The sequence below is a fragment of the Pistacia vera genome, unplaced genomic scaffold, assembly GCF_008641045.1.
Source record: "Pistacia vera cultivar Batoury unplaced genomic scaffold, PisVer_v2 Contig1178, whole genome shotgun sequence".
In the NCBI taxonomy this organism is placed as follows: Eukaryota; Viridiplantae; Streptophyta; class Magnoliopsida; order Sapindales; family Anacardiaceae; genus Pistacia; species Pistacia vera.
Window position 1 is genome coordinate 1 of NW_022195224.1, and position 15182 is coordinate 15182.

General features: G+C 36.9%; 1 protein-coding gene across 1 annotated transcript; it reads left to right on the forward strand.

The window, feature by feature from the left end:
- Positions 1-5: 5 nt before the first annotated feature.
- LOC116108480 lies at positions 6-1998 on the forward strand (the record flags this gene model as incomplete). The annotated part of the gene is made up of 4 exons (XM_031394729.1): positions 6-101; positions 407-586; positions 663-709; positions 1448-1998. Coding segments are annotated over 4 exons (645 nt in total), but the record flags the coding sequence as incomplete, so codon positions are not given.
- Positions 1999-15182: the final 13184 nt, after the last annotated feature.

Genomic DNA, 15182 nt, shown 5'->3' on the forward strand with positions numbered 1-15182 from the left:
ATGGAGAGAAGGCAATTTTAGCTACTGAAGTAAGGGAGCTTCAAACTCGTCTACTCAGCTTGTCAGATGAAAGAGATAAATCTCTTGCAATTCTTGATGAGGTACTATCGTTTGTTCCGTATTTAGATCTTATGTCTTTAACTGTCGTATACATTTAGTTTGACTGATGAATAGCCAACTAGGAACCTGCCATAAGCATAAGAGTTACTTTGTTCTTTGTTAGTAGGCTCTTCTTGTTTCATATGGCACACACAGCCCAAGAAATTTAATGATTTTAGAATTTTGAATAAGCCAATGTTCAGTGATCTCATAATTCTTATTTAGCAAGTCCTTCTGGTATTTTGTATCATCATATAATAGAGGTAATGGTGATATGATAGTTTATTTCCATATGCATTCTCTGCAGATGCGTGAAACCCTTGAGGGTCGACTAGCTGTAGCAGAGGAAGTGAGGAAAGCAGCTGAGGAGGAAAAGCTGCAAAAGGAAGAATCAGCCCGAAGTTCACTTGCTGAAGTGGAAGCCATTATGGAGGATGTGGTCCAAGAGTCAAAGGTTCTACAGCAGGATGCAGAGGAGAATTCAAAGGTATGTAGTCTGAATTACATGAAAATTTTCAGGCATTTTTCAATTACAATAATTTGTGACTTTTATTTTGTTGCAGTTACGGGAGTTTCTCATGGACCGTGGTCGTGTTGTTGATTCATTACAGTAAGTTTTTATTCTGATTATTCTACATAAAATTTAATATTTTGTTTACATATACGATAGCTGGTGACTATTGTCCATCCTCCATGTTGCAAAATCATTATAGGCACCTTTAATAAAACATGCAAAGGGGTAGAAATTAATTAGTCAACTTTACTGATATTTTGAATGATTTGTTTGCTTCTTGAGTGCTTCAATCCATACTCTTGATGCTAAACATTCTTAGGATGGTGGGTGGTTGGCTTTAATTGAACAATCGGGCATGTTGACAACAGTGGAACAGGTCATGGATGCAGTCACTCTTATTTGATTATTGTGCTTCTATTGTGGTGCATATGAGGATCTAGGTTGTGATGAATATAAATTATATGCTGAAGTGGTATTTGTGAAGATGGTTTTGTGTTACCATCTTCCTTCTCTTGTAAACTGAATTTTCCAGAGATAAAATTTTTAAGTTCAGGATTTGTAGGTAGAGCAACTAGCCAGGATTCATGCCAATATTGCATTTGATATTTTTAGCTATTTTTTCAGTCTTTAACGTTCTTTACTGGGCTTCAATACTAGTATCTTATTCAGTGAAGCTAATTATTCTATCCTGTCACCATTTCTTCCCTGAAAATGATGATTTGTTGTTATCATTGCAACATGATATGAAATCTGTAGCTTTGCTCCTGAGATCACCAACCTTTTCATGGAAAGATTTTGCGAAATAATGAAACTTTGTTATTAATCCTTTGGCAGAGGAGAAATATCTGTGATTTGTCAGGATGTGAGATTGTTGAAGGAGAAGTTTGATGAGCGTGTTCCATTAAGCAAGTCTGTGTCCTCAAGCCAGACTACTTGCATCTTAGCCTCATCCGGCAGTTCATCCAAAAGCATTGCATCTCTGGCTGCTGAGCAAGCTCTAATGTCTGAAACAACCCTAGAGGACCCCTCAGTAGATGTCCAATCATCAAAAAGTAGTCTTCAAGATGAACCAACTGGAGCTGACCGTAAAGAGCTTTTGGATGATGGGTGGGATTTCTTTGACAAAGAATCAGAATTATACGGCAAAACCTTGTGAATTTTGGATACACCGGAATGAGGGAACATCTAGAGGTCTATGTTTTGCATAAATATTTCTTCAATATAGGACTTAAATGTTAGCACTCCCAAAGAGCTTACTATTACTATTCTGTAACTAAATAAAGGGTGGAGATTCAAACTTTTTCTGCATCGATAGCTAATCTCTATTCTGTACAGCATAGCATATTTTTCAGTAAATGATTGAAACCTTCAATTGATTGATTAAATTGGTGAGATCTTCAATTGATTAAAAGACACAGGGGTAATAGGTTTGTTGGCCGCACAAGTTATCAACTGACTAGAAGTCATGTTTATTATAATTAAGTTGTATTCTGCATAAAGATATAGAAAATATAGACTGAGACGCCGTATATTTTGGCAAATTCCTGTGAAAAAACGGATGATTAGATTCGTTAAGTTTGGCACTCTGTGCCAGATTGATGTTTATGTACTCCACCAGTCAAGAATTAGAAGTCATTTAGATTAGATTGAGAGAGAGTGAAGATGATTTAAAGAACCTCAGAAAGAGCGGGTTCATGATATAAAACTAGCTTAATTCGTTTCTATAACACAATTATTTTACAAAATAGACTTTAGTGGACAGTAATCATGCCGCCTTCATCTAACTTGCCTGTCTTTTAATGGAACTCTCTGACTCTTGCTTTAAATCTTCCACTTCCAGGCTCTAGCCATGCCAACATAAGAGCATTACAGTACACCTCCATATAATATAAAGCCTTCCTCGCTGCTCTCTCAGTTGCTTTGAACACCTCTGCCATGACCGAAACTTCATGCTCCTCTCAGCTGCCATTTTTAACAACTACTGATCAAATGGAGTTAGAAGAATTGATGAATTGTGTAGGAAGATAAATTGAAAAGTTGCTTTGTGGTTTGACGAATTTCTTGGGAAGTTTATGGGATTATATATAGAGAGAGTTGAAGATATGTAAATAAGAAATATGTGGTGTGTAACAACTGTTGGCCATTGTTTATGTTAGAGGACAAAGGTGACCTATTATCTTGTCCCCTTTCTAAACCATTCTGATTAAGACTTGTCATCAACTTTCCCTTTAGATGGTTATTCATGTCTCAAATGGATGCCTACTGCTTATTTATTCTCTTATTACAAGCTTTTAATTCAACCTTTCCCAAATTCAAATAACACTTCATTATAATAATCTTCAACGATTAGATTATCAATACTTATGCCACCAAACTTCAACTGAACACATACCTTCTACATTCATGGAAGATATCTGAGTGACATAATTAAGTTAATAAAAGTTTGAAAGTATAATTTTACACCATTAATCTTTTTTTTTTTTTTTTTTTTTAAATGACTGGAAGTGTCCGGGTCAGTTTACGTGCACCTCAACTAATCCTCCAGGATTCTAAAACTATCTTCCAGGTAAAAGTTTTAGGGTCAACCCTATTAGCAACCAAGGTGAAATTCGAACTTAGAATCTCTTGAGTAATACACCAAATAGTCCCTATTGAACCGCTTAGGTGTCATAGTTAATTATAAACATTCTTAAATCTTAAAAAATTCCTTATTTTGACCATGCATGAATCATAAACACAAACTGAAAAATACCCCTGAAGAAATTATGAAGATTGAAGCAAAGTCAGTATCCATCAAACATCAATCACCAAATCCTATCATCAGTGGGTTAAAATCATCACGTGCAAATGTCGAGCTAAATTAAGCCAATACATCCTCCCAATCAATCGGCCGACATGCTGGCCACTTAATACATTTTTTCTGGCCATGAAAATTAAATGTAATTTACTTCTTGTGCCCTACTTATCTTTACGGAGACAACAAGCCTTGATCCCTCGCCTTCAATAACAACGTTGCATGGCCTCTCATGTGAACCTAATAAACGACATATTGACATTGAAATCTCGATGGGGGTCACTCGTCCTGATTGAATCAGTGGTCTTAGCGAGTGACACGCATGCATGGTTGATAAGATTCTTCAAGTGGGCTCATGCCACGTGGAGAAGAGATCACTCTGTAGTGGTAAAGTTTGGCAAGAAAGAAGCGGATTGAAAGCTTCCCAAAACCTTATCTCCAATGGCAAAAATTCAAAGACGTTGACAAAAATATGCAGAAATTTTTTTATGGATTAAATGGAGTGTGACCCCATTGGACGCCTTGGAGAGAGGAACAAAAGGGTTCTTGTATTTCCAACAAAATGGATCAAATTTGTCTAAGTGAGAATAAGAATGTTGGAGATATGGATCAAATTCAAGAAAAATCCAAGCTGTCGGAGGGATTTTTTTTTTTTTTTTTTTTTTTTGAGGTATAATAATGGAGATTTATATAAGTACAGTGTTACATACATTACACGTTTTAAGGAACTAGCCAAAGTCACAAAACATTATATTTATGATAAATGTGTCAGAAAATTAGTATCAGAGAATTGTAATTTCTTGTATTTTGTATGTATTGTGTCTAACATTTATTTGTTTATGTTGATACTTGATTTTGACACCAACTATTCACGTGTGTGGGGTGTTAAGTGGACTTAGAAATCATACGTGATATAGAAGTATAAAAAGAGATATTGAACGGGTAGCACTTTTTAAAGTAGTTCGGATGCTCTAAGGCGAATCTTACGTCCACTATAATTATATTAATGGGTAATTACAATCAGGTCACACTCGGCGAGTTGGATTATAATAGAGAAAATAAGTGTAGAGAGAGAGAAAGAGAGAGTATATGTTTTGAGCGGCGGATGAGCCAATCCCGTAAAATAGAAGAGAGCCCTCTATTTATAGTTGGAAGATTCAAGTTGGTAATCATGACTCAGCGTACGGGTAGTTGTGGTACAATTTCTAACCCGCTTCTCATTGATTATCTACACGAGAAATATCCTTAAATCGTGTGGGGCTTCAGCAGGTGGGCAATTCCTAGCCACTCATAAGTCTGACGTTCACTTGCCTCTCTAACGATGACCTTACCCCTTTTGTCTTTGCGGGACGTGGCTGCATCCAGACGGCAGAAAATCTTCCTGAATTCTGATTGATCTTTGCTGATTTAAGCTTACGTCAACCCTGGTTTTTTGGACATAACAGTTTATATGTACATATAAATTGAATCTTAGTTTCATCCAATTATCTAAATTTTTTTGAGTAGTAATAATATATTTATTAGTAAAATATATATATAACAAGGATAAAGTTAAAGATTTTTGTTATAGAGGATTAATATTATGATAACGCATGCATGTAGTCATAAATGAAACGTTTATACGCTACATTTTTCCTCGCGAAAAGTTGTACTCTACTATATAATATTTGGTCATTGTTAAGACAAACAACGATCGATATTGTTTAAAGTGAGAGATATTTTATGTCGCTGTATCGCATATCTATTTTCTTGCAGTGAGAAAATTAAAAAAAGGTGGATAGTGTTATCATTAAATATAGGATAAGACTTCATATGCAAATTATTTTCAATAGAGAGTGGATAAATTTAATCATTGTGGGAAATCTTAAGGGATCATGTCTAAATGAACTCCAATTATTATGAGATATATGAAGTTAGATGGAGGTATATATATAATTCATGTTAAATATGAAGAAATTAAGTGGATTCATTTATGTTTATCTTCATTATATATGGTGAACAAATGAACTCAACGCCAGCTGCAATAGCTTAATTATTTTATATATTTAACAAAAAAAATTAAATGAAAAAATATATCAATCTTTTAGTGTCAACTGTGAATTATAAGATTATCATGAGATTTTTTATGAGAATAATATTTAGGTTTAATTGATATTTTGGAATCGAGTGGAGTTTTATGTTAATTAATTAACATAAAATTTAATTAAGTGGTTAATTGATTAGACAATTTGCAGAAGTGAGAGAATTAATTAATGTGCACATAATACATAATACTTCTTTTTTAATTTCTTTAAAACCTCTAATTATATTTATACATAATACTAGATCATAACATATTAATTTATTTTGGAATTAAATACTTAAAATGTGGCTATATATCATTGTATTCGAACATGATATTTTATTTGCTCTAAGAAAAAAATATCTCACATAATTTATTCTCTTTTTCATGATAAAAATTACACATTTGTTGAATGAACTTATAAATATAATTGAGTAGTGAACCATACAACTAAGGCTATGGATAAATACCCCAACTTTCAAATGGCAAAATAAATTAAATAGTGTGTTCTAAATCTGGTCACCTTCCAACGTACTTAATAGTTAATACCCCTTTATCCAAATGATAATTAACTCGAGTTATTATTACACGTAGCTATAGAGAGAGTATACTATAGAATAAAGAGTGAATTAGTTTCGAGAATTGGAAAAGAGAAGAAGAAGAAGAAGAATCTAATTTATAATATGATATGACCTTAAATTCAATCACATTTTTCTTTTTGAGTTCTAAATAACAATGCAATTTTTTTATCTGAAAACTTTGGTCTAATGTTTTATTTTTTTTTGTTTTTTTGTTTTTTTGGTATTCAATGATGTTTGACTCAACTTGCACGCACCTTAACTGGTTCTCTGAGACCTTGAAGTTAACGGTCAAATAAACTTCTAGTGGCTATCTCTTATTAGTAGTCGTGAGGATTCAAACTGAGGACCTCTTGAATAATACACTCAAGAGTCCCAAACCAACCACCAAGCTAGCTATTGGTAGTTTTTTTTTTTTTTTTTTTTTTTCTTTGGTGCCTTCTTTCTCATATTTTTCAACACGTCTTGGACATGAATTTTAACCTTCAAATGGTAAATAAATGAATAAAAGGAACAAAGAAATTAAAAAGAGATAGAACTGCAGAATTGAATGTAGAGATGTTATCATATCAGCCTTAATTGTATCATAGTATTAAATACATGTATTTAACATTAACAATCAAATTGACCAAGCCTTCGTCGATGAACTTGCATTGCTGCCTTACTTTACAATACACTATATAATTATAGAATAATATTATACTTACAAAGTTCTCATACAAATATATGTATACAAAATGATGTGTCATATTATGATTGGGAGAGTGAATTTGTAAAGTCAACTTTTTAACTAAAGTCAAATTCATTATCCAATCATGATATGACACATCATTTTATATATATATTTTTGTACGAGTAATTTATAAGTGTAGTATTATTTATAATTATATTACATTAACACACACTACCCTTTCCAGGCGGCGGCCGCGGCCAAAACTTCTGATTATATATATATATATAGTTAGTTTACTGGGAATTCATTCAAAACCTTCATATATCTTCTGTTGCTTTGAGGTGCCTCCATCTTCGAAGATCACTACTACAACTCTCTACTATTCATTCCAACACAGAAGCATCACAGTACATCTCCATATAATATAAAGCCTCGCCCGCTGCTCCCGAATTTGCGTAGAAAACCTTTGCCATGAGCACACCTTCATGCTCCTCCTACTCCACGAGAATGAACTTGCAGCCATTTTCTTAATGCCTACGTGAAAACGGACTACAAGAACAAGATTTTTGTGGGGTATATAATATAATTGTACAAGTAAAGAAGTTATGTAATGTAATATATGTTCTGGTTAATTTGAACTTTTGTTGGCGGGGTTTGATTAAGGAAGCATTATATATATAGAGAGAGAGAGAGAAGAAGAAGAAGAGTTGAACTGTTGAAGATATGCGAAGGAGCAATGTGTGGTGGCTGAAAAAGATTGGGCCCTGGCTCAAGTAAGAAGACAAAGCAGGGCTACAATAGCTTGTCTCCTTTGCCAATCCATTCTGAAAAAGACTTGACATCTACTTTAATTTACTTTACCTATAGTAGGGCATACCTGTCTGTCTACCATGGATTCCTGTGTTCATGAACTTGTTTATAGAGAGTTGGTTGAGTTGAGTATTAATTTGTTAGTTAGCATATATGCCATGCTTCTGCTTATTCCATCAATTTGAAGAATAAGTTTTGGCGGAATTATGAAAGATTATTATTATTATTAGTGTGTTTATATAAAAGGTTGTTTGCCACCAAAAATATTCCTCCTTATCCTCCCTACGGCCCACAAAAATTAGAGTATGGTAATGCTAATTAGAGAGGAGAGTCTCAGTGTGAAAGCTAGGACTGAACTCCTTTAATTATTTGAGTTTTCCTAGTCAGAAATCTTAGTCAAGCTCCACTAATCATCCTCTAACCATCAAACCATATATTTATATATCAATTATTTGTTAGTTATAATACAATGAGCTTGCAATTACGTGTGGGATAGCAGGAATGCATTAACATATATAAATTATTGATTGTCCCCACTTAAATTCTAATTCAGTTGTTAGCTTTTCAGCAATATTTAAACCATAATTAACCTTTAAATATTAACCAAAAACCTTTTATCCTTTAATTCATACACTTCATCATTCTTTGTGACATTCTACGACACATTCTACAACGATAGAATTTGGTTGAGCTTCAGTTTATAAAGTTTTGAGTCTTATATACGTTTGATAGTTTACCTAAAATTTAAAAGTAAATCTATATAAGATTGGTACCAAATTAAACAATATCTACTTAAATAAATTCAGAATATGACGATGGACAAACCACCATTGGGTGGTCTGATGATAAAATAACAAAAGTGTCTTCAACATGGGTTCCTGAGTTCGAATCACCTCAAACATTGATAGAGATGACCACTAAGGAGATTTATCTGGTTCTTCATTTGAAGGTTCTGAAAGATTAGTTGAGGTGTGTGTAAGCTGACCTGTATACCCTCGGTAAAAAAAAAAAAAAGTTTACCTTATAAGTGTCATGTCCTACGATTTTTCTTAATCACTCTTAATTAACATTACTAATCCTCGATTAGATTTTGAATGAAACGTCAGTAAAGTGGCCAGACTTCACCTGGCAACAGTCCAATTTCACGTGCATCATGTCGCACTGAGTTGAGCTGGTACATCTTCTCAGTCAATGTAGAGTTGTTGCCGGCCACTTTATGATTGCCACTCGTGATATATATAAAGTCATTTCCATGCGTTTCATGTCTTAGCTATTTAGCATCTTCATCACCTTCAACAACAAAGACAACAATGTCAATGTCACACGGCTGCCTTTGTGACTGCTTCACTGGAGTCTGAACACAGTGCTTCAAATATGGCCAGCCCAGATCGAGTTTCTGGTCTGCCAGTGAAACACGTGTAGTGTTGGGTCATTTTCTAGCGTAAATAAGATTCTCTTGTCGGTCTGCGCCAGTGGGGGCTCTGTCCCAGTTGTTGGAGTAAAGTTTGGCAATAAGGCTCAGGAAACTTATCCGGATGAGTGAAAAATCAAAGAGGGTGAAGGAGTTTGATAGCAAGAGATTGTGACATTTTTTGACCAACGCATGTTAATTTTGATGGATTATATGCATTGTGACCCATTACAGCTTGGAGATCTGTACTGTGACAGAGGAGATATGACTAGGAAATGCATACTTGAGACTTGAGAGGCAACATGGGAGAGAGTGCAATATAGAAAATCAGACTTGGATATTTGTTTCTTGTGTTAAGGAGATTCAAGTTACAATTATTAGAAGTGGTTGAAATAGGAATGTAGGTGGCCTTTGAAGTTTGAATATCATAGTTTGTATTCGAAGTCCTTGTTTCTCATGATATTTTGTGTTAGATGACACAAAAAACTCATAAAGTTTCTAAAATGAAAATCCTCATGTAGATACAGAACGGTTAAAGCTTGTTCTATTGTGAGCCTTGTTTTAAATCCCAACCCGTTGTGAGATTTGATAAAGGTAATTGAGGTCACGGGTCAATCGGTCCAACCGGTTGGGTCAATGATATGACCAACAAATTTATTTTTAAAAAATTATAAATTAGTCCCTTAAATCTTAGTATATTACAAAAATATCCCTAAAAAATTTAAGTTAGTCCCTAATTTTTTTTTATTTAAAAAATGCACAAAAAATTACCAACTAATCCCTAAAGTTTTCACATATTTAAAAAACATCCCTATAAAATCACAAATGAGTCCCTATAAATTTGAAATATAGTAAAACCCACCTTAAAACCTAAACCGAACTGTAGAGGCTGCCAGGTCCTGATCCGACTGGTCTGACCAGCCGATCCAATCTAGGTTTTAAAACAGTGGTTTGAGACGATGAATATGTTGGAACCTGACTTTAAGTCTTCAGTTAATTCTCACACTCAGTCCACCACAACAGCCAGCAAGCATCAACTAAACATCAAACACACAGTATGCAATCAAATAAAGTTGATATTTGTATTAAGAGAATAACAGAATTGAATTACAAATGGAAAAGAAACATAAAAGAAGCAGATAATAGACTGATCTTTGAGCGTCAACTCCTCATATACAATTCTCCACTAAATTCCCTGATATCACACTTATCTAGCCTCCTCTCTTTTATTTTAGGTTCCCACTCTAATTAACTCATCACACTTATTGTACTAATGTGCCACCTATTAATCCTTGTCTTTCCCTTTCTGCCCTTTTCTATTATACCATTTGGTTATCGAGGGTCCATCATTACCCTCCCCAAGGAGTGCCATTTTGTCCTCAAGGTGGAAGGAAGGGAATTGGCAGCAAATGAAGTCATACGCTTCCCAAGTGTTGTCACAGGTTGTAAGTGATTTCCACTTGATTAACACTTCATAGCTGCCATCTAACAGGCATCGCTTTCGGAGGGCCTGCTCAGGTTCAACTTGTAACACCATATCACCCATAAGGATGTCTGCAAAGGGCTGTGCTGCCAAGGGGTGGGAGGTGGCTTTCTTAAGTTGGGACACATGAAAATCATCATGTATACAGGCTGTGGGAGGCAAATTGAGCCTATAGGCAACCTGACCGATTTTTTCAGCAATCGTATTAGGCCCATAGAAGCGAGGGTTGAGCTTCTCATTGACTCTACGAGCCAAGGACTTAAGACAGTCGGGCTGGATCTTCAAAATAGGCTGAGTCACCCACAGCATAATGAACTTCCCACCTCTTGCCATCGGCATAGAGCTTCATGCTTCCTAGGCCTTAGCCAAATTGGCTTTCAATTCTTCTAAGATGAGATTGCGCTCAACCAATTGTTGATCAACAACATCCACAACCGAACTGTTCTCACTATATTTCAGAAGGATGGGAGGGTCCCTATCGTATAAGGCTCTAAAGGGAGTCATGCCAGAAGAGCGATTATATGTTGTATTGAACCAATACTCTGCCCAAGCCAACCATTTCAGCCAATGTTGTGGCTGGTGTCCCACAAAACAACGCAAATAAGTCTCTACACATCGGTTTACTACTTTCAATTGCCCATTTGTTTGGGGGTAGTAAGCAGTGCTCATGTGAAGCTGTGTTCCGGACCGTTTAAACATTTCTCCAAAAAGACTCATGAAAACTCTATCCCGATCAGATATTATGGTGCGAGGAAACCCATGCAACTTAACGATTTCTTTAAGGAATAAGTTGGCGACCTCTTTGGCTGTGTAGGGATGCCGCAAAGTAAGGAAATGATTGTATTTTGTAAGGCGATCAACTACTACCAAAACAGTGTCTACCTGATGAGCTTTAGGAAGACCTACGATAAAGTCCATGGATACATCCTCCCAGACTTGAGAGGGGATAGGTAGTGGTTGTAAAAGTCCCGTTGGCTTCAAGGCATCAATCTTGTTCTGTTGGCAGATTAGGCAAGCTTTCGCAAAGGCCTGGATGTCCTGCCTCATTCCTTCCCAAAACACCAGTTGTGTCAATCTTTTATAAGTTTGAAAATATCCAGAATGACCTCTTGATGGGGAATAATGAAATTCCTGCAGAAGTTGTTGAACTTGGGGGCTAGATTTAGGCAGAACCAGACGATCTTCATAGGATAATAATGGCCAACTAACCTGAAATGTGAGTGACTAGTAGGATCGACAATCAAATCTTGGCAAATCTTCTTCAGCTTGCCATCCTGATGAATGGCCTTTTCCTACTCCTCTTTTTTTGGCAAAATAACATACTGAGATGGCATTACACTCTATTGTCCCATCACGCCTGGATAAGGCATCAACTGCCTTATTTTCTAACTCAGCTTGTATTGAATCTCATAATCTAACCCAAGCAACTTAATGATCCACTTTTGTTGCTCTTCTTCTTGCAGCCTTTGCTCATTCAAATAATGGAGGGTGCATTGATCAGTTTTAATTATGAAGTGTCTACCCAACAAGTAATGCCGCCATTTCTAGACAGCTAAAACAACAGCCATCAACTCTTTCTCGTAGACTAATCTTAGCCGAGATCGTGTAGAAAAACCTTGACTAAGAAATGCTAGGGGCTTGCCTTCTTGCATTAGGACAACCCCAATGCCTTGCCCAGAAGCGTCACTCTCGATGATAAAAGTCTTCAAAAAATTTGGGCATCGCTGAGACGGGCATTGTGGTCATGACTCGTTTCAACTCCTCGATTGTCTTTTGCGCTAGTTCAGTTCAAACAAAAGCATCTTTGCGAAGAAGGTTGGTTAGAGGCAATGCAATCTTTCCATACCTATTAACAAACCTCTAATAGTATTCGGCTGGCCCAAGAAACCTACGAAGTGCCTTGATATCTTTCAAAATTGGCCAATTCAGTATACAGTCCACCTTGGAAGGATCAACCGTAATGTCTTGGGTCAAAATGAGGTGGCCTAAATACTCCAATTGAGTTTGCCCAAAGTTGCTTTTTTTTTTTTTTTTATTGACTACTAATTAGTGCCTTAACAATTTCTGAAAGGTGGGCCTCAAATGAGGCAAATGTGCTTCCAGGTTAGTGTTGTAGATCAAAATATCATAAAAAAAAAAAAGAACCAAGATAAACTTACGCAAGTAAGGCTTGAATATGTCGTTCATGAGAGCTTGAAAGGTTGACGGAGCATTTGATAACCCGAAGGGCGTTACAAGGAATTCGTAATGTCTTTCATGTGTCCAGAAGGCTGTCTTATAGGTGTCCTCCTCCTTGACCCTTATCTGATGATATCTCGACTTAAGGTCTAATGTCAAAAACATCGTGGCTCCTCCTAATTCATCAAATAGTTCGTCTATAGTTGGGATGGGGAACTTGTCGGGTATCGTTATCTTGTTAAGTGCCCAATAATCCACACAAAAGTGCCACCTTCCGTCTTTCTTTTTTACCAAGAGTACCAGGCCAGAAAAAAAGGCTGACACTTGGTTTGATGATCCCTAAGGCCATCATCTTCCAAACAATATTTTCTATCTCGTTTTTTCTGATAGTATGGGTACTAGTAAGGCTTGACATTAGGGACTAGAGCTCCCTATTCTAGCATGATGGCATGATCATGCGCCTTTGCCGGCAGGAGCCCTGGTAAGGGTTCAAACAGAGCTTTATGCTCCCTCAACAATTCAGAAATACTACTGTCCACCACTATTTCACCCACTTCATGTAATTTCAGATTTCCAGATTCCAACAAATACCCTGGTCCCTCTGTCTGTAGTGTCTTAATCATCTTCTTCAACGACACCCTTGTCTTACTCAGTGTAGGATCCCCAACCAAAGCTACCATTTCTCTAGACTGATTAAATTTCATCACCGACTTTTTCTAGTTCATTGTGATCTCACCCAAGGTTTCAAGCCTGATCATGTTGAAAGGGTAGAAGTTCTGAACCATAGTGATGTTCTACAGCTTCAAACACACCTCATGGCATTATCCCAGAAAACTCACTCTATAACCATCCCCAACTCTGGCTCCAAAAGGTTTGGTTTGGACCACTAGAATTTTTTACTCTTCTACCAATTTTCTTATTGATGAAGTTATGAGAGGCCCACTATCAATCAATATTACAACACCCTTACCTCCAATTTCACCTATTAGTTTCAAGGTTTTGGGTCCGTTTATGCCTTCTACCGAACTGATTGAAAGTTCAATGGTCATTGGTACTTCTTCCTCAGTCGTGTCTTCCTCCGTGGACAACTCATTCACCTTTGGATCATTGTCTTACACTAACAGCACTTGGATTTGCTTGTCCCTACATCGATGGCCTAGTGAGTATATGGTGTCACACCAGTAGCATAAACCCTTCTCCCTTTTTCTTTGGATCTCAACTTCGGTCATCTTTTTGTAAGGGAACTCTCACCGAAATGGGTTTGGCCGAAAGTTGATCAATGAGGATGAGTTGGGACTGGAATGAATCTCGCTTTGACTTTGTCTTAGGGGTGGGTTCAGGGTTAAAGATTGGGTTGATTCATTTGGGGTTTGGGTCCTATTGGTTTCTTCAGGTCAAGTCGAGTAGCTATAGGTTTGTGACCCAATAGATGAATGAGCCCACTTGTTTAGCCGGCCTGGTCCAAGTTTGGCCTTATCCACAATTTGGTTTCTCTCTTCCACCCTTTGGGCCAGTTGGGTCACATGAGTCAGAGAATTGGGCCGACCAATTATATTGGGTTACTGCAGTTTTATTTCAGCTTTAATTTCTAGTTTGAGCCCATTCAAAAACGCAATAGTCAACACTTCTTCTCTTTCTCCGACAGTTAACGTTGCCACCTCCTCAAATCGACAACGATACTCCAGCATCATGTCATTTTGCTTTGTCGCGATCAACAGCTCCAAGGGACTCACCTCCTGAGTTCCACTAAATCATTGAGAGAGGGCTACCTTGCCAAGTGGTCATCGCCAATCGGGTCTCCATCCATTGGTACCAGTGAAAGGCCTCTCCCTCCATACACAGCGTTGTCATCGACACTCAGTGCTCATCGCGATTTGGTTGGACGTGAAATAGCGTTCTACCCTGAAAATCCACCCATACGAGTCTTCATCGAAAAAGATAGGCAACTACAACTTCCGGCCACTCTAGTCACGCCGATACCACGCCTTTCCACCTTGATTGCATCCATCCCTTGTTGGGTTCTCTCCTTGGGTTCCCTGGTTTCTGTGAAGCCCATTTTCTGTTCGACCTCCTCCGTTAGCTCTGCCTTGGTTTCCTAGATTTTCATGGAGTTCTTGCTAGTTGTGACTTTCCCAGCCACAACTCGAGTTCCCAGCTAAGTTTCTTCTACTCTCCTCCTCTTCTTCATCCTTTTTACGCACCCAATTCTGTATATCCATCAATATCTCCCTCATTACATTCACCGTCTCAGTCACCTTAGCAACATCTTTCTCAACGTTGTCTAATCTATTTTCCATCCTTGTACCAACCATACCCTAAAATCTTCTAGCTCTGATACCAGTTTATTGGAACCTGACTCTAATTCTTTAGTCAATTCTCACGCTCAGTCCACCACAACATCCAGCAAGCTTCAAATAAACATCCAACACACAGTATGCAATCAAATAAAGCTGATATTTGTATTAAGAGAATAATAGAATTGAATTACAAATAGAAAAGAAACATTAAATAAGCAGATAATAGGCTGATCTTCGGGGGTCAGCTCCTCCTATACAATTCTCCACTGAATTCCTTGATAGC